This window comes from Apteryx mantelli, chromosome 27, assembly GCF_036417845.1.
Source record: "Apteryx mantelli isolate bAptMan1 chromosome 27, bAptMan1.hap1, whole genome shotgun sequence".
NCBI lineage: Eukaryota > Metazoa > Chordata > Aves > Apterygiformes > Apterygidae > Apteryx > Apteryx mantelli.
In genome coordinates, this window is record NC_090004.1 from 2,375,095 (window position 1) to 2,393,491 (window position 18,397).

Consider the following 18,397-nt stretch of genomic DNA (forward strand, 5'->3'; position numbering starts at 1 on the left):
GCTCAGCCTGGGAGAGGCCCAATCCTGCCACGATGGGCTCATACTGGGGTGAGGAGCACTGGAAGTTGCCCACTTTCACTGAAGGACGGGGCCATGGGCCAGCCTGCTTCTAGAGGGTGGTTGAAGCCTCCTACCCCCTTAGCAGTGAGAAAAGCCACAGCTGTGATGAGCATGCAAACAGTCACTCTCGCTTCCCTTTAGAGGCAGTGGCCATACAAGTGACTCAGCCAGCCCGTTTTTAAACATCTCCTCGAAGAGGGGATGAATTGCTCCCCCCAGATTTCCTCTGTGGTCACCAGGGTCTACAGTGACTAGCCTAGATATGAACTGCAGCACAGGACTGCTTGAGCCTCTGTGCTTCCTTCCTCAGAGACCTTTGAGTCTAATTAAAAGATTTATACTTCAGTCGTTATTTCACCTTGTTACCAAAACACACCGTAAGCTTTGCCTTCTGCTCCAGCAGGCTTCTTTTAGGGGTCACCTCAGCAGCTCCACACCCCAGGAACCCTCTAGAAAGCAACCAGGGCTCCTACACAAGCGTCTTCTCCTCCCTGTCCTAAGCAGACTTTCAAAAAGCCCCCATGCAAGCCGCGTCCCCTCTCATGCAGGTACGCCTTGGTTTTACTGCCTGAGATGAAGTGCAGAGCGCACAGAAGGGAAAATGCAGTACAAAGTTCAATGGAGATTTGATAAATTTATTTTCCATCATTTACAAAGCCAGCAAACACACCACGCAATGTTTACTTAAAGTATGTCCGCTCACTGAGTCGCTTCTGGGTCTCCCGCTCCAAATGCTTGCAGACAAAATGAATGAAATGGAGGGAGGGTTTCTAGACCACAGCCAAATGGCTCCACGCTGTCACCATGAATGAAGCCCCTCCAGCATGGAGGCAGTTATAATACTGCCTTATGCTGGGAAAGGAAACAGGCAACGGCACAGATATCGGCTGTCCTTTCTCGGAGCTGTTCCGAGATGACAGTATTGGGCTGCGATTCAGTTACCGCATAGTTACGCTGATCCGACAAACCACGTGCGGAGCAAAAGCCTGAGCTGCAGAGCGGTGACCGGCGAGCGCAGAGCTGCAAGGAAGGCAGAGCCTCGCTGCAGGGTCCGGCGACAACTCCCCCCACCCCGAGCTCTCGGCAGGGATTGGTAGGAGGAAGCACGGCCAGGCAGCAGAGCTCCACCTTTTACAGGCAACGGGATCCAGGGGCGGATGTCATGCATGCTCCTTACAGCGGGGCCACCACTGTCCAAAGGAGCCGCCGCGCAGCGCCGGCAGCTTACCCAGCGAAACACGAGGCTACAGGATGGGAGAGGTGCTGATGAACGGGTGGAATTAGCCTGTTTTTTTTTTTCCCAGGCACACCCACTGGCCTTGGTGGGAGAAAATGGCAGCCCATGGCTAAGGTGATAGTGGACAACTAGTATCAAAGTCAAAATCTCAAACACCACAGGCTGAGCATTAGTTTTTAAGAAGGAAATGCCTTGTCCTTGAAGGAATGCACTGATTCAGTTCTGCTCTCCCAAGCAGTATTTTCCAGGGATTCGCAACGTCGGTACCCCTTCGCGTCTGCTCCCTCACTCCTTGTGCTTTTTCTTATGCTTCTTTTTCTTCTTCTTCTTCTGAGCCTTGCTGGCTTTCCCTGAATGTTTGGCCTTCTTGCTGGCTGGCTGAGCCCCATCGCTGTCGGAGTCAGAGCTGTCAGAATCAGACTCGGAGGACTGCTTACTCTTGTGTTTCTTTTTCTTCTTCTTCTCCTATCGAATGAAAAGAAATAAAGCCCTGCACATTGGAAAACTGTCACTTCCGCTCACCCGGGCAGCGAGCCGCTCTCCGTAACAGGTGCCTTTAAAGCTGCGACACAGAGCTGAGCCTGTTCTCCGACGTGGACCATACACACAGCTCCTGCCCCAGCTACTCGGGGCTTAACTAGCTGCGTTAGACCCCAACCGCACGAGGCCCAGTGTAACAGAGTGGAGGTGGTGAGGATCCAAGCCTCAAAACTGCTACTCACCATCACCATAAGAGAGTCCTTGCAATCCCTCCAGAGTCAGGGCTTTCTCAGTTAGTTAACGTTATTACCTTTAATAGATGTTGGCAGGATGAGGCCTTTTGCCAACAAAACGGGTTTCTAAAATAGCCGGTTGGAAGTCAGTATCGCCTCCCCTGGCTCCCCCAGAACATCAGCACACAGAGCCTCAGGAAATTAATGCTAATGCAATGGAGCACTACTGACAGTGCACCCTTCTCCTTGCAGGAAAGCCCAAGCCCAGCCAAAATCCCAGAAATTGCCGGCCAGGGAAACGCTCTAGGAGTCTAAAACGTCACCGTTACGTACCTTAGGTCTACTGAGAGAGGCGAGTTGACTCTGCTCTGCTAGGCCCCGCTCACCTCCCAGCACGGAAAGGCAACGGGTTCTTACCACACCACGGCCCCCAGCGCAGCCGTGATGGGCTGCATCTGACACCAGCGCTCCCACCACAAAGGCCTAAACCTACTTCTTCAAATTCGAAGCTTCTCTCGACCTTCTCTGGAGGGGAGCTGGCACGGGGAACGTGCCCTTTAGCGAGCAATAACCGTGCTCTCTTTGCACGGCCTCCAAACAAACCATATATCCTCCTGCTCTTGCGGCTTCCCACCATTTCTGCACCACACACAGGCAGAAGCCACGGGAATTAAGGAGCTCTCCGTACGTTATTTCTGCGAAGCCCTGAGGCAAAAGCTACAGGGTTCAAGAGGGACCTGACATTTACATGTAGAATAAAAATAGCTGGTGTTGGAATAAATATTGTAAGAACTCCGAAAGGGATCTAAACCCTCAATTCTGCGGCATCATACAATAACTACAAAGCACAGGTTACCCTAAAATCAGTACTGCAGCGCGCCTTCCCCCGAAATCGTGTCAGGCGGACAATCCCAAAGCAGACAGGCTATCTGATGACACAGCATAGCAATTTGTCTATATTTAAATAGACTGCGGTATTGAGGGAGAGGATCCGATTTGCCTGTGCAGGCAGCATGCTCGCTTCCACTCGCAAAAGCAGTGGAATGCTCCAACTCTAGGATTTTAAATTAAACAGGAGAACAAGTGGATCGAAGGCACCAGCTGGCTTGGCTTGCTTTTGCAGAGAATAAGCAAACGTGAGCCTGATGCCAGTTCAACTCGCCTTTCTAGTTCCCCGACTACCCACAAAATTATTATGCTAACCAACTCTTGGAACAAGACATAAGGTTTGGGGGGGTATATTTTAGGAAGAGACTTTGAAAAAAAGAAAGATCTTCCCGAAAAAAAAAATGAGATGCTGTTCTCCAACACCCACAAGATCCCAGAAAGGAAGTGAAAACAGCATTCAGATGAGTAGGCCCATAAACACTAAGTGATTTTAATATTTTATAAAGCACATCAAGACTGTTAAGAGCAGTAAGGGTCCCGGCTTTCCGTTCAAGCCCAGCAACACTAACCTCTAAGAAGACACCACTGATTTCTTCCACAGTCACATCAACATTAAAACCAGACCTTCCTGTGCAAGCAGGTATCGTGAGTTTTCATTATAGTTCAAGGACATAAAAAGGACATAGGAAAGAAGCAAAACAGGGTTTCCGGAAGCGGAGATGGGCCAGTAAGACAAACCAAACCAGCGCAGTTGCCCACGACAGGCTTAGACCCCACCAGCAAGGAATGTAACCCAGCAAGCCAATCTTGCCGCTTTGACTAAACCATATGCTGGCATTTTTACTTAAAGTGAGCTACACATTCCTGAAGGATATATATGTGTTAACTGCTCTGGAATTGGTACACTTGTAAGACTGGGCACAACCCTTCTGCAACTTGCTGCAAAACAGCGTCCTATTCTCCTCCGTAATTTAACTACGCAGCCAGGTCCTAATAATACGTGTACTAATATTAAGTGTACTACATTAGGATTTTTCCCAGTTGTAGCTGAGCTCTTTTCCCCCCTCCTCACACTCTATCTTTTACTGGATGCATTTCATTTAGTCTGATGTCACCCTGCTACAGTAACAGATGCCGCATTCCTCGTGCGCTGCCTAAGCCCAGGAATCCCCCTCCCGCTACGTGTGAAACTAAAGCTTGGGTTTGTAAAACCACTCCCCGCAGTTCAGCGGTGGAGACGGCACCGCTAGGACCATAACTGGGAATGAAGGCAAACTCGTGAATACGGGTTCAAAGCGGAGTGCAAACAAGGAGCCGTGACCGCTGGCCTAGCTGGGCACTGCCTCCCATGTTCACCACCTCCAGAGGGGTAAGCTCTCCGTTCGGCAACTGTAATGAGTTTGCTGAGCCTGTGCCAGCGGGTGGGAGAAGCCCAGGGTGTTCATTCAGCGTGGCACCGGCCCGGGCGAAGGAGTCTCGGTGAGCCAGACAAACAGCCATGTTCCCCCTCCGCCCCCAATTTAAACAGGCTGAAAGATGGCTTGCTCAGAGCACAGGTGTGCAGAGGCTTTAGGGAGCACCACAGTCGGAGATGGACAACAGTCTAACGGCTAACACCTTCAGTGTTTGTCATCTAAAACATCATTTACGTTCTTCCGCGTAATGGGAGAAGTCTTGGAGTCCCCGAGCCAACAGCTCAGCTTATTATCTTTGCCGAGAGGGTCCCCAGTGACCTCAAGGCCACCCTTGGGCTCGCAGAGTTTTACCGGAACAGCCTTGCCGTAAATCACCCCTGCCTTGGCAGGGCTGCTAGCGCCGTGCCCTCATTTTGCGAAGAGCCAGAAAGGAGCAGCAAGCCCAAAGGCTCAGCTGCGCAAGCCGCAGGACTTCAGACAAAACGAGTCCTCAGGGAGGCCTCTCTCCTTGATTGGCTGCCGTACGTCCACAGCCCAACCTAGAAGAACAACTAAGCCAGGGAGAGAAAACAAATGCATGATTACACAAGGGGAACAATAGCGAGCGGCAGTAGACGTGCAAGAAATACCTGTACAAAAATGAGAACGACCCATTTGGGAAAGTATTTCCACCTGTTGCAACACAGCCAGACGCACAGCACAGGGCTGTGCATGGGAGCCAGTCAGGTGTGAATCCGGCACTGACAATTTTGAGGGCCACGCTGAGTCACCTCACCTCCCTCGGATGCCTGCGGGTGCTGCCCGAGGCTTGCTCCACACCCACCCTACCCAGGGTAAAAAGAAAAAAAAGCAACCACCACCCTGGCTGATAATTGCTTGGAAAGCGTCCACAGAAAGAAAACTCACTTTGCACAAGGAAGCGCAAAAAAACGCAGCGTGTGCAGATTCACCCACCGCGCTGCAAGCTAAGACACTAGCACTTATCTGTAAGCAAGGGAAGCCAGAAGCAGCTGCTGAACACAGTATGAAAAAGGAGGCAAAGAGGGAAAAAATCCCCTGCAATAACCCACTTTACACCCTGACTCGGCTTTGTCTGCTGTAGGCTTCAAGGTGCTTTTAGCCCAAGCAGCTCACCAAGGCAGGTGAGAACATTAAGTCCATGCTCTAATTTAGGCAGGCATCGATAGGGAGGGCACAGGGTATTTCACCGAGTTGCTGACAGCGCTCCAACACCTCCCTTAAGCTTCCGCCGAAAGGCAAATTCTCACAAAATTGCTCTGGAAAAAGCAGTGCTTCAATGGCGAGAGCACAGAACAACCTCTGCGTACGCCTGGGTAAGAACAGAGCACGAGGGCACAGGAATTCAGATACGTCTTTGCGAGACGCTCGAGCTAAGCGAGGATTAGCTGAACGTGAACAAAGCTACAGCAAGGATACGGACATGCACAAAGAGAAGGCTGGATTCTCCTAGCTCTTCCCCCAGGAGACAGTTCTTCCATTAGCTTCAGCCGCTTTCAGGACAAGTTCCGTTTCTATATGAAGATTAATATACGGGCTTACGGGAAGCCAAGCTGAGTCGGGAGAGTTTCATTTAAAAAGACACGTTCTCCCGCAGCAGTAGGGCCATAAGAGGTTCAGCTAAAGGCATCAATTTAGCATGGACTGTGTGTCATCGCACCAGATACGGGCTATCAATTAAGGGCACAGAAGAAAGGCAACTAGTAGCTTGTTTAATGTGAAACAGAGCAACTCTTTTAGGGAGATGGAATAGCAAAGATAAAACGCAAGGCTTGGAGCTGCGCATCTAGCAAAGAATCCTCCCGGACTTCAGGGGAGAGGGTGGAGGATTTAGTTTACTCTACACCCAGCAGATCTTCGGCAGGTATCAGTTTTTGTAGCTCCATAATAGCGCTATGATAATCTATGTCTTTCAAGATTTGCCAAAGTCTAGGTTTTTCTGCGAGACGACACTAAAGTCATCACAAAATCCCTTATCCACAGATTAAGGGTAGAACCAAGTCACAACAGTCTTTGGAAAACGATGATGGTAAAGAGTTAAATCTTTTAGAGAAAAGGATGCAGCAAGGAGAATTTTCTCAAGCTTTTCCAGTCTGTGCACATGGTGAGAAAGTTTGACGAGACCTTGTAACAGAGTTTCATTCCAGAGCTTGGGAAACTTCTCAGTGTGTGAAGGCTAAAGACAAGACAGGATGTCACATCAGTGCCTTCAGGACGACAGGGGAAATAAAAGTGCACATGTGGACTTTGCGCTGGCTAAAAAAAAAATCACAGTCTCCTTTTTCAGACCGTCCTATTTTAACAGCCAAAGCATTCAAACCAGCACAGAACAAGTACTTCCAGCCTGTTAACGCAAATACCGCGGCAAAAGCACACGACTGGGCAGCGCTGGACGTTGGCAAACAGTCTAGACTGCAAACACTGCAGGGAGCAAAGCAGTTACAGGAGAGTTCAACATTTTCTACAGCACGAGACAGCGGGGCTCCGAAACCATTCCGTACAAGCAATATCTTTCTGTTAGGCTGCCAATTCCTTTAAAAACCCAACATCCTGATACCGAATGATAAGCACTAAACTGCCTTCCTGTGCCCTGCTGGTTACTAACCACACGGAACTGATTCCAGAGCTTGCCGCTATTGCACAAGAGGGGAGCGTTTCTCCGGTTTACGCATCAGAGACGACAGTGCCAAAAGTAAAGGCCCAATTTTCGCCCTCAGCTACAGCAGCAAAGCCTTGCCGCGCCCTAGCTGCAAATTGGCCTCCAGAATTGATCCCCAATGACAGATGAAGCTCAGGCTAAGCTCAGCTCTGTTCTAAAGCCACACCCAGGCGTTTGCCCAGTGTTGCAAACACTGTGCTTGTATAAACATTACGATTTTGTCCAGACTCCAAATGTAAAGATGCTCAGAGAAAGCCAAGAATTATGGAGATTTGGATGTTACGGTTCTTTATACATCTTGTCCAACTCACGCAGAAATTATAATTCTAGAAAATGGAACCAACTTATACATTAGAGACTTCAAGACAAGACTTGTGTTGGGAAGCTAGAGCCGGCTAAAAGAGCTGACTTTCACATTATCGTAGCTTTTCTGAAAAGGCTGGTGCTAGGAGTCGACCATACTAGCACACCAGGTTCTGTTTCCTCTTCTTCGTAAAGAAGAGCTGCTTGGGGCTGTGTTTTGAGAATGTTGCAACAGTTCATTCCCTCTAAAGGTATTTGATTTTGAGATAAGAGGGGAGTGTCCAGAAGTCACCAAGAAGTTTAAATATTCTTTCACCAAACCCTCTGTGGAGTTATGGTCTCGTTCTGAGAATTTGTGTCTGCCCTTGTGAAAAATCAGAATGGATTTCCAGGATTTCTGCATCTCCAAAAAAGGTGTCAGTATACCTGCTAGGTTTTTATTCTTAAAATAAAGGGAACTTTTACCATGCCAGCCTAATTCCAAACAAGATTTATCATGTAAATCCCAGGATATCATTCTATCCCTTGTTTAAGAACTAGTTAGAATTAATCTGATGAGAAGAATCCAGCATATGGCCATTTATGTAAATATAGCAAAGTTTAGAAAAGCAGAGAAGAGGACAAAAAGAGAACAGCATACGTGTGAAGAGAGTGAACATGGCTGCGCTATGCCTTAAGCTAATGCTATTTAGGAACTAGTAAAACAAGTAGCAGGCTAGGAATTAGGATGGACTAAGGCTTGATGAACTACAGGTCACTGAACAAACAACGATTTAAGGTGTGGTTTTAAGCGAGGAGACAACATATGCAGTAAGACTTCAAGGAAGTCTTTCACACGACAAGAGAAACAGCTGCAAACCGCAGAAAAGCGATCGCAGGTCACATTTATCAGGCAACTCCAATGACCTTCACAAAACTACACCAGGGATAAATTAATCAATGTATCTGAGCAGAAGATGGCACAGCCACGCAGGATGCAAACGCAAGGGGGTTGAGAACAGAAGACCTTTTCCTGAAAGACAGACGAGGAGAAGAATCAGGAGGGTTTATTTTTTCTCAGCACGCCTCCCTCCTACACAAGCTCAGTACAGGCTCACTGCAGTGTTCCCATAGGAGTTCCTTCACCCTGTGACCCAAGGAGAATAAAAGCGAAAGGGATGCAGTGACACGCTTGAGCAGCTGTCAGAGACTCTTCAGATGCTCTCTGGTACTTCCGTATAGCGCTGTGACAGCTTCTCCAAGTTATTTATGTTCTCAGGGTCGACAGGAGACAGGACAATGCCCTCACGTTACTAAGATGGTGATCTGTAACCAGGAAAACTTGTGCCCAAAGTCACACCAGAAGACTAAGCCAGTACAGAGAGCTGAAGTCTTCAGCTGTCTTTTCTCCAGTAGATGCTGCAGGGCTCAGGCAGGAGAAAAGTGAAAACACCGAGTTCCTCAGTTCCATCTTGGTCATGATTCAGGTGGTCTAAAAACCATCTGTGGGTCTGAAGTTAATAACAGAAGGACCACTTTTTCTGGAGAGTCTTACAAGTTGTGATAAGAGCAGCAAACCAGTTAAACCAGGAAGGATCTAATGCTAGCTCTGGGAACCATATTGCCAGCTATATAGCGACTCTGGGCATAAACTACTGATGATGGCGACCATGGGAAAGGCGAGCAGAGAATATAGGGGGTGAGGACCCCAGAGTATCTCTGTAAGGAGAGGAGTCTCTGGGGAGAGCACCAGGAGGACTGCAACGAAGCATCAGATCAGGGAAAGAAAATACTGATGTGCGAACCTTCCTGGCTGTTCATTTACTGCTCTGTCATTAAATGGATGTTTGGTAGATAGGGAACTGCTACGTATTCGTTTAAAAATTGCAAGCTCTACTTTTACGCTACAAACACTGGATAGGACCCAGTCAGCAAAGCAATTGTTACTAGGTTGATTGAGCTATTTCGATTTTGTGTAAATCCCCCTGGGGCTCCAGGCAAGCAGGGAAGCACATGGTGGCTCCCAGACAAGATCACAGCAGGCACCCGAGACAACAAGGAAGCTATTCATTTTGAGGATCCCACATCCTGTCTCCAAAAAGCTCAAAGTTTTATTTTCCAGCACTGGAAAACATCTGAAAACCTTTGATCTCCTCCTTGAGGAGGGAGGAGATCAAAGGAACAAGCAACATTTAAAGGAAGGCTGTTAATCCACAGACAAAAAAAATAGTAACAAATTCAGGAAGGTGACCCACATATCCTGTAGTCTCAGCAGGGCAAGACTCCACAGGGAATCCGTACCCTCAGTGGACAGGCATTGACAAGATAAAGGAATATTTGTGCACCTCTTTAGTATAATTCTTCCCAGCACCATTTAAGTAACAGTTACTTCCACCGTAAAGCAAAGCGAATCTTTACCAGATAAGCCACCCTCACTCCTAGAGGGAAGAGAACCAAAGGCAAGAGAAGTCAGGCCTGCTGAGGTATTGCCAACAGCCTGGTCTCACACCTCTCCACAGTAAGACACAAGGCCGATGTTTTAAGTCGGGAAAGGCGAGAATCGCAGTTAGCCTGGGATCCAAGAGATCACTCGGTTCAGTTGCCTGCTTCCAGGACCAGAACAAAAAGACGAGTGTGTGTATTTTGTCTGCAGAGTGCTGCTCTTACGCTGCCATACAAGTCCAAGATATTCCTTGGACAAGAGCCTGTTTTGGGGGGAAGCAGAGCACACCTCTCGGGACGGAACCAGGTACCAGGATCTACAGTCAGAGAGATCAAGTTCCCACTACTGGATGAGCTATTCTGAGCTTTACTGGGCAAACAAGAACTGCAGATTAGGAATCAAATTAAAGTCAACATAATTTTGTACTGACTCTTGGGCAGAAATGGGTAAGCCACAGGGCAGAGGCAAACACAAGGAAAGTCACTATACACTTGACTTTTCTGCTCTGGTGCAGCCACCATCTACAATCCCCCAAACAGCACCTCTCCTCCCAGATAAGAACATACCCAAGCTCCAAAAAAACACCTTACCAATGAAAAACACAACTGGAGGTGAGACTTTGGTTCCCAGTATCGCTCTGGGTTGATTTAAATGCGGGCTGCCATCAAAACAGAGGGACTTGTCCTTTCCCCGTACCCGCTGTTTGCGCTCTCCTGTACTAGCGCTAGCGCTCACGCAGCCCCCCAGCAATCCAGCGGGGACTAAGCCCTCAGAAGTCAGTTCCCACCACGCAAATGCTAACGCTGTTGCTGGGCCTCTCTCGCAACAAGGAAACAAAACTACGGCCAGACCATCCCTCGCTACCTCTGCCAAAGTTTTCCCTCTCTTCAGCCTGTCCTGCTTCTAGACGTTAGAAACCCCACCACCCTCCCTGCCTGTTGCCACTCTCCAGGGATACAGTTAGACCAAAGGGCCGGTGGCAGGGGAGAAGGCTTTGGAAGCATAATGGCAAGCTGGACTCAGGCTGTGAAAGGGTTGATGGAACAGTTTATTTACTTAAGTCTAGAACTGGAAGACGCATTTCTGCGTAAGCAGCCCGACCACCAGACACTTCTGCTTTGGATTCAAGTCCCACCTGCTTTCTATACCCGTTGTGCTGTTCCAGCACACTCTTGAAGCCAGAGTTCAAACACTGGACAAAAAAGGTCTCTTATCTCTCGAAAAGTTCATGTGGACAGAGACTACTTTAGAGCCTAGAAATGCAATAAGCTCCTTGTGCAAACACAACCTATGATTTTACCCTGGCATGTGCAGATAAGCCTAGTTCACATCACACAGGCTGGGTCAGGACACCTGCCGCGTCAAGGCAGCAGTGGGCATTTAGTTCAGATTAAAGACAGGTGAATGGAAAACAGCTGTGAAAGAAGAGGGGAGACAAAGTTATCAGCATGAGTCACAGAAATTCAGAAAACTTAAGTAGGGCCTCACAAAGGCCAAGAAAAAAAATCCCTTTTCCTCACTGCAGGGCCTGACAGGGCTGTGCATTATGGTACAAAACCGCCCCAGAGATAGTTTAAAAAAAAAGAATAAAAGCAGAAAGTAAGAACTACTAAACCATCTGCAGAAGAGATTCCTGTTTTGCCTCAGAACCTGCACAAACAGAGCCACTTTCTTTCTCAGCCCCAAAAGGGCTACTTGTACCCACCTTGCTGTACTAAATCACAGACGTAACTCTACCGAACAGCACGTGTGGCCCACTTTTCTAGGCTAGCAAAAGTGCACCTTGTACCTTTTTTCTTTTTTTTGAAGAATCATCAGCCAGACTGGTCTTTTTATCTTTTTCATATTCTGCTGTCGCTGCCTCTTCTTCCTCCTCTTCCGGAATCAGGCTATATTTGGTACCTCCAGGCTGCATGAAGCACTCCTTGGCAAAATGACCTGCAAAACAGCGTTCAAAGTAGCGACCCAGACCTTTTTTAAAACTGCATTTCAGATAAAGTGCTGACGACAACCTTTTTATTATTAGTCACACTATGAGACTCTACACTGCACTTTTTCCCCCCCCCCCCTAGCATTCCAACTAGTTTTACAGGACCAGATTATACAAGCCAGCGGAGCAAGTGCAACACAAGTCATTCCGGAAAGATTAATCAGGCAAAACTAAGCCACTCTTGTCTCAACAGGGAAATTAGTAGAGACATGTCTGGGCAATGGCTTAAGCAGCACAAAACAGTGGATGGGAAAGGGAGTCAATTGGTGCGATAGACATCTGTAAATGAGACCAAAGCCACAAACACATGGGAAATCAGCTCAATCAGGTTCTACTCTGCAAACATCAAAGCCGATCTATTAACAGTTGTAGTGGAAACTGCACTTAGATAGCATCTGCCTGGCTTTTATGAGTAGACATCATCATTAAGAAGTAGACTGCAAATACCTAGAATTTAGTTTAAAGTTTTGGGGGTTCTTCAAAATAGTATTTTAAGATAGTTATCTACCACTGCAGAGAACCATGTTAGCATTTAGAACAGCTGCTTTTAAAACAGTCTTCATTAACCTTCTCTAGATTAGTATTAACTCCAGCAAAACCACTACTCCGGGGCCAAATAATATAAGACAATAAGCAAGGTGCAGTAAAAATTCCACATACAAAAAAACTTTACTAACTTACACTAGAGCAACTTGCAGCTGGTCAGCAAAACTTACTAGAAAAGGCATCAGTTAAGCCAACTCTCCATTTCTATACTAGGCAAAACAAAAGTCTCACCAGGTAAAAAAGCTTGTTTTCAGCTCTAAGAGAGCTGCTCGCAAGCTAACAGTGTTCCTAACAACTAACCAGCAAAGTAATTCCCATTGACCTTTCTTGCCATAATTAAGCGATTTAGCTGAAGCTGATGTTTATGTCTTAAAATGGAAAACTGGATTAAGAGCTCAGCTGTAAGACGCATCGAAACAGACACAGGAAGAAAAGAACTGTGCTCAGTAGAATGGTTCCTTAGAGAAAGTTCAAACGGATGTGATTTTAAGAAACAAATCTTAATAGAAGGAGCTCATTTAAGTCTTTCCTTGACAAAAGAAAAGCGATGGAAAATGCAGTTGTCCTTTAAAAGACATTTGGAAGTAAAATTCAATCCCTGTACAGGGAGACACAATCACAAGGCAGGCATCACCACAGTCATATCTACAGGCCACAATCTAGCTCGAACAAAGGTTAGATCAAAAGATCAAAAGAAGCCTACGTGACTATACCTTTGCAACCGCATTTCTTGCACACAGTGTTCAAGACAGCTTCAAGAGTGATCTTCTGACTAGTGTAGTCTCTGAATGTACGTTTCTTCCTCTCATCCTGACTGGAAAGAGAAGAAGAGTTCAATCATCAATCCATCTTCACCATTAAATCCATATACTTACATGGAACACAGTCTAAATACAAGGGGTTTTTTAAGTATTGCTCTAAAAGCATCCCTTAGTCAGCTAAACCAAGGAATGGAGCTGACCAACTACTCATTAGAATAATGTTAACGTTGTTAACACACATTATATGGCTTCTTCTATCTCTGAGCTCCACTGAACGCTCTCCAAACAAAGCAGGCAAAGATAAGAAGCTGCAGTTTCTTCCTTTATACTAACATCTGCATTATGTAGGTAAATAAATACACACTCCTACTTGCCCAGGATAAACACAAACAAATTTTACTTGACCTGCAAGAGATATCCCAAGAAAAGACACATAAGGAAGTTCTGACAGGTCTGAGCATGTTAAGGAGAATATTTGATTTCACTGTACGTGAAAACGAGATGAATCCACAGCTAGAATGAACAGTCCTTCCACCACAAAGCACGAGGCCATCAAAAAATGCAAGAACTAAGATCCTGCCAGGCTGCAAAGGGCTGGAATTTCCTGCAGCTCTCCCTCCACCAGCTCCTGCCAGCCTTTAATCAGCATAACCAAGAGAGTACCTTGTCACGCCTTCAGTCACCAGTCCGTCTCCAAGGGGTTCAGCAAGGAGCACCCCTCATCCTCCAAAAGAGGGAGGACCTGAAGAATTATTACGGTAGAAAGGCCAGGAATGAAAGGCAGTAACAACCTGTCTGATCTGTTATACTCTGCTCAGTAGATTTACCTACTCAAGGGAAACATTGTTCGGATCCAGGTCTTTTCCCGTTCCTTGGTTAACGACCTTCATGGAGAGGGAAAGTTTCAGTTTGTCGTCCTTCATCTGAAAGAGAAAGGTATGGAGCAAGAAGAGGAAGTGACAGTGACTTTAACTAATACAATCTGCCAGGTCGCCCATAGAGAAGGAAAACAATTGTCAGCACTGAAAGGAACTACTAAAGCCAGGATACTATGTGAAAATGATTTTGTTCTATTATATTTTATCTATATTTACATTTCAGAGTATTCTAGTTAATAAAATAGAGTATGTTAAGCAGCTACCTCAGAAATAAGACAACAAGATCAAACTATAGGTCCATTCAGATTAACATTCTGCATTTAATATAAGCAAACCAAAATGCTGTACAAGAAAGGGTACGTTTAGGAACTTTGCTATAATTCTCAAGTAATCCACCCATAAGGGAGTTTCCCCTGGGCCTTTAGCAGATTTGCATCCTGAAAAATAAGACTTTATATCCCCTTTCGCATTTCTAACCTCTTAAAAGGTTAGAAGCTTTCTAAGTATCTGTATCAGGGGCTTACTCTTTTCTGAATCCCAATAAGCTCGATTGCCACATTTTGACTTTAGAAGCAAGAGCAAAGGTTACGACTTTAAGTCTTTCTTACAACCTTCCGTATTCTCCCTAATGCTACTATCTGTTCTGTTTTGCCTTCTTGTGAAATCCATGCACTTGCTTGCAAGCAGACTAACAATGAACGCTTCTACTGTCCACCTCTCCAGCATGCTTCTGCCCTTCGCCTCTGAAGCGGAGAAGCCAGGAACCCAAAAAACTACGTTTCAGATAAAGAAAACAGTAGCTTAATAAAGACATTTTTACAAAGTTAAAAAAAAAGAAAAGGCCACACCACAGATCACCACAAAGGATCTTTTTTTATGTCAACCCTACTATTATCGATCAATAAAACCTGAAACATGTAAAGCAATTATGACAAAATCCTCTCATCTCTAGAAGGCAGCAGGTTTCAAACTACATGCATTTGAAAAAGAATTAAAAAAAAAAAAACACACAAAAAACACCTTCCCACCCTTCTTCCCTAAAAACATAGTCTATTTTCGTTGTTTCAATGGCTCAAAGCAAGAGACTTTGTTCCAAGGAATCTTTAAATACAGAAGATAGACCTAGCATCACATCTTTTGTGCACCAAAAAGCAATATAATGAAGGGTAGAAAATAAAATATGCCCCTCTCGAGAGAAAAAAAAAAACAGAGTATTTTCTCTTGGGCAAAATTCACTGCCAAAGATCTTTCCTTGAAAATAAAAGACTCGGCTCCTAAGAATGGACCTGTCTCTCAACTGTCAACAGACTCTGCTTATATTGGCTCTCATCTTGGGATCTTCTCAAATCGCTCATCTGGCCACCAATCACACAGTTACGGGGGTGTGAGCTGCAAACAGGTATATAGGAAAAGAAAGGAAAGTGTTTCGTTGCTTTTAAGCCCAAAGCTTTTATGAATTGCATTGTGGCAAGTCACAGAAGGTCACTTTCCAAAGTCTCACGCGAAGGTGAGCAGAATTCATCTGTTTGTAAAATAGAACATATAATACACTTGATAAAGCAACCAGAACACACTGCTCCTGCATACCTAATAGTTCTTAGTTTACCGGTTTTGCAGTATACTTTATTTACACAGTGTTAAAGAAACAAGAATTAACGTTACCTCTTTTCCAATGAGTTTCACCCATACTTTGTCTCCAACATCTACTATTTCCGAGGGCTTATCCACACGGCAGGATGACATGTGAGTCTTATGAACAAGGCCTGGTCATATTTTTGGCAGAGAAGAAAGGGAAGAAAAAAAGAAGTCTCTACTGAATGTCAGTTTTGTCCTCTAGGAGTCAGAGGGCACATGCTAAGAGGCTTCCCGAAGCAAAACTAAGCATCTAGTTTCCCAAACATTAGGCAGATGAGAATCAGTTGGTTTAATCAATCAGGTTTGTTTCCAAACATCTAAAAGCTCATCAACATTTGCTCCAAATTTACTCTATGCTGTTAGGAAGTATGGGCGACGCACAGCAGAACAACAGATGTCAGAAGAGACAGAGGAAGCTACGAGAAAAGCACAGTTCTCCCCAAATATATATAGTTGCGTATTCCCCCTTCCCACCACCGTCACTACAGAAACGATCCTGAAGTTTTCTGTGTGAATCAAATGCAAGCAAAACTGTGGGATCCGATCAAGCCGCAGGCAACAGGGAGATAGCATTCTCACAGCCTCCAGACTGGATTCATCGGTCCAAATTTTCATTTGTACCCGGATACCCCCGGGGCTGGATGATTCAGCACCATGTGCAATGAGCTGGTGCCCATTACTGCCCATTGAGGCAGCTCCGGAAATGGAAACTGGACTTTCCATATTTAAGATCTTAAGTCACAGCTTGTCAGAGAAGCAGGCCCTGACGCAGCGTCTTTGTACTCAAAATAGCAGGTGCCCGCATGGAAGAAACTTTCATTTTAGCAGGCATTAACACCTCTCTATTCCTGTCAGTCCTCCAAAACCAACACAAGCACCGGAGAATAAGAAGTACATTTCACGCATCAGCAGCGCAATACTTTGCCGCCAATGTCAAAACCATTAAAAAACCAGGCTGACCTGATCTTCTGTCGTGTTTGCAAGGTCATACAGCCAGAAAAAAATATATATATATTTTTTTCAAACTTACACAAATGACATACGCAGGCTACAGGATTATACAAGGAAGGTTAAATACGGAAACACACCTTGATGTCTAGGCTCATATTTCAGGGCATGTTTGCATCTCAAAGAGACACCCTTCCAGCAGTCACACTTCCATCCAAAAACTTGTATTAGAACTGGCACTAAAGTAAGTGTGCACTTCAAGATGAGAGTGGAGAGGTGGTTATTTGTATGCATATAAGCACTTAACAGAACATCCAGCTTTAATTGCCTCTTTTGTAAGACTAGTTTTGTTTTACTGTGCAGGTTTCCCACAACTATAAACAAAACTAAATCAGTTCTTCTGCTTTATTTTTATTTGAAGCCCACTTCAGTCATCTTTATTCAATTTGCAAACTAGTCAGAAATAAGTTGGTCAAATTACATATCTTTAGGAATTTTCCGTAGTTTGTCTATACCTTAAAATGATTCTCTAAGATGTCCTAAAGTTACCAAAAATTCACACTTGTAATCTTCTGAGTCTTTTTTGTATTAATGCAAATGTAGCGCTATGCTTTAAGTCATTTGTGAGAACCTGTATTTCTTTTTCTAATTTAACAACACTTTTTCTGAGCTAGCTGATAAATCAGATAGGGAAAGAGAAGGAGAAGTTCTAGTATTTTTCTAAAAGTTGCCAAATCTTTTGTTCTGGGGATGGATGCAGGGCCTAAACAAGTTAGCATGAAACTAAGCGTGAACAAACTAAGAGAAACAAACCTTGTTTCCTGCAGCCTGGGATTTTTATAAATGCCCCATATTCTGTTACGGTAGCAACCTGTGAAGAAAATGGATACAATATCTGAAAAGAGCCTTGGTAAAAGTCCTGTTTTCAAACCACCAGTTAAAATATGCACACACAAAAAGAGAAAGCTAAATGGTTCTCATATTTTCCTTCAGTTTTAGATTTCAGGGCTGGTGAGAAACAACACTCCTTGATAACTCTAGAGCAAGAGTGGCCAGCCAACCACACACACACACATATATGTGCACACACATACACATGTATCTACATAAATGAGCAATGTAGCTGACAGTTTCCCAAACCACCACTGAACTAACCAATCGTTTAAACGAAATGAAACAAGCCACGTTTCAAACGCTCCCCAGCATTTTGGCTGTGAGCCGCAGCCCCATGGCACACCTCTCCTTGGAAGACAGCGTAGAGCTCAGGCAGCGGCTCCATCACCTCAGACCTCACAGGACGCACTCGAGAAAGTCTCTGGGAGCAACCCACAACGCTCCTCTGTCACCTCCTGGCCGACTCTGGTTGAACTCATTGCCCGTCACTGCGCTATGGAGTAACCCGCTTTGTAACCCGAGTTCAGAGTGATACCTTAAAGAGATACATTTAATTAGCACTTTAAACTACCTCCTGCGACCGGGCCGATTAATAAAACACAATCTTTAATACATTTTGAATTAGGCTACAACGCGACACTGACTCCTCGCGCAGGGTCGCACCGGCTGCCGGAGGCTCCGGGCCGCGGGGCGGCTCGGCGGCGGCCCGCACCGCTGCGGCAGGCGCCGGCCGCGGTCCCAAACGGCACCGGCCCAGCCGGGCCTGACCCGGACGGAGAAGTCCAGCCTCGCCGCGATGCCCCGGCCAAACTGGCACCCAAGCGAGCGAACGACCTGCCGTCGCCACCACCGCTACTCACCCACACAGGGCGCCGCCGCCATTTTGCTCCCTCCCGCTTCCCCCTCTCCCCGAGGCAACGCGCCGCTCCACCAACCGCCGCGCGCGGTGGTCGCAGGCGACACCGCACTAACCAATCATATTTACCTATATTGGCCCTCTCTCTCCTTCCCGCCTCCTCCGGCGCCATCG

The 18,397-nt window shown here is 46.0% G+C and overlaps 1 protein-coding gene across 4 annotated transcripts; it reads right to left on the reverse strand.

Annotated features, from left to right (window-relative positions):
• Positions 1 to 674: 674 nt before the first annotated feature.
• ZCCHC17 (zinc finger CCHC-type containing 17) lies at positions 675 to 17,897 on the reverse strand. Of its 4 annotated transcripts, none has more exons than XM_013942361.2 (7): positions 17,711 to 17,897; positions 17,287 to 17,344; positions 15,553 to 15,653; positions 13,844 to 13,935; positions 12,965 to 13,065; positions 11,505 to 11,653; positions 675 to 1,762 (listed from the first exon to the last, which is right to left on the reverse strand). In XM_013942361.2, the coding sequence occupies exons 1-7, from the start codon at positions 17,750 to 17,752 to the stop codon at positions 1,583 to 1,585; spliced, it is 723 nt and encodes a 240-aa protein (XP_013797815.2). In that variant the 5' UTR covers positions 17,753 to 17,897; the 3' UTR covers positions 675 to 1,582. The 4 variants fall into 4 exon arrangements, with proteins under 4 accessions (XP_013797815.2, XP_067167811.1, XP_067167809.1 ...); XM_067311709.1 differs by having other exon boundaries at positions 1,586 to 4,864; XM_067311710.1 differs by lacking the exons at positions 17,287 to 17,344; positions 17,711 to 17,897 and adding an exon at positions 16,614 to 16,722.
• Between the last annotated feature and the right edge of the window lie 500 nt (positions 17,898 to 18,397).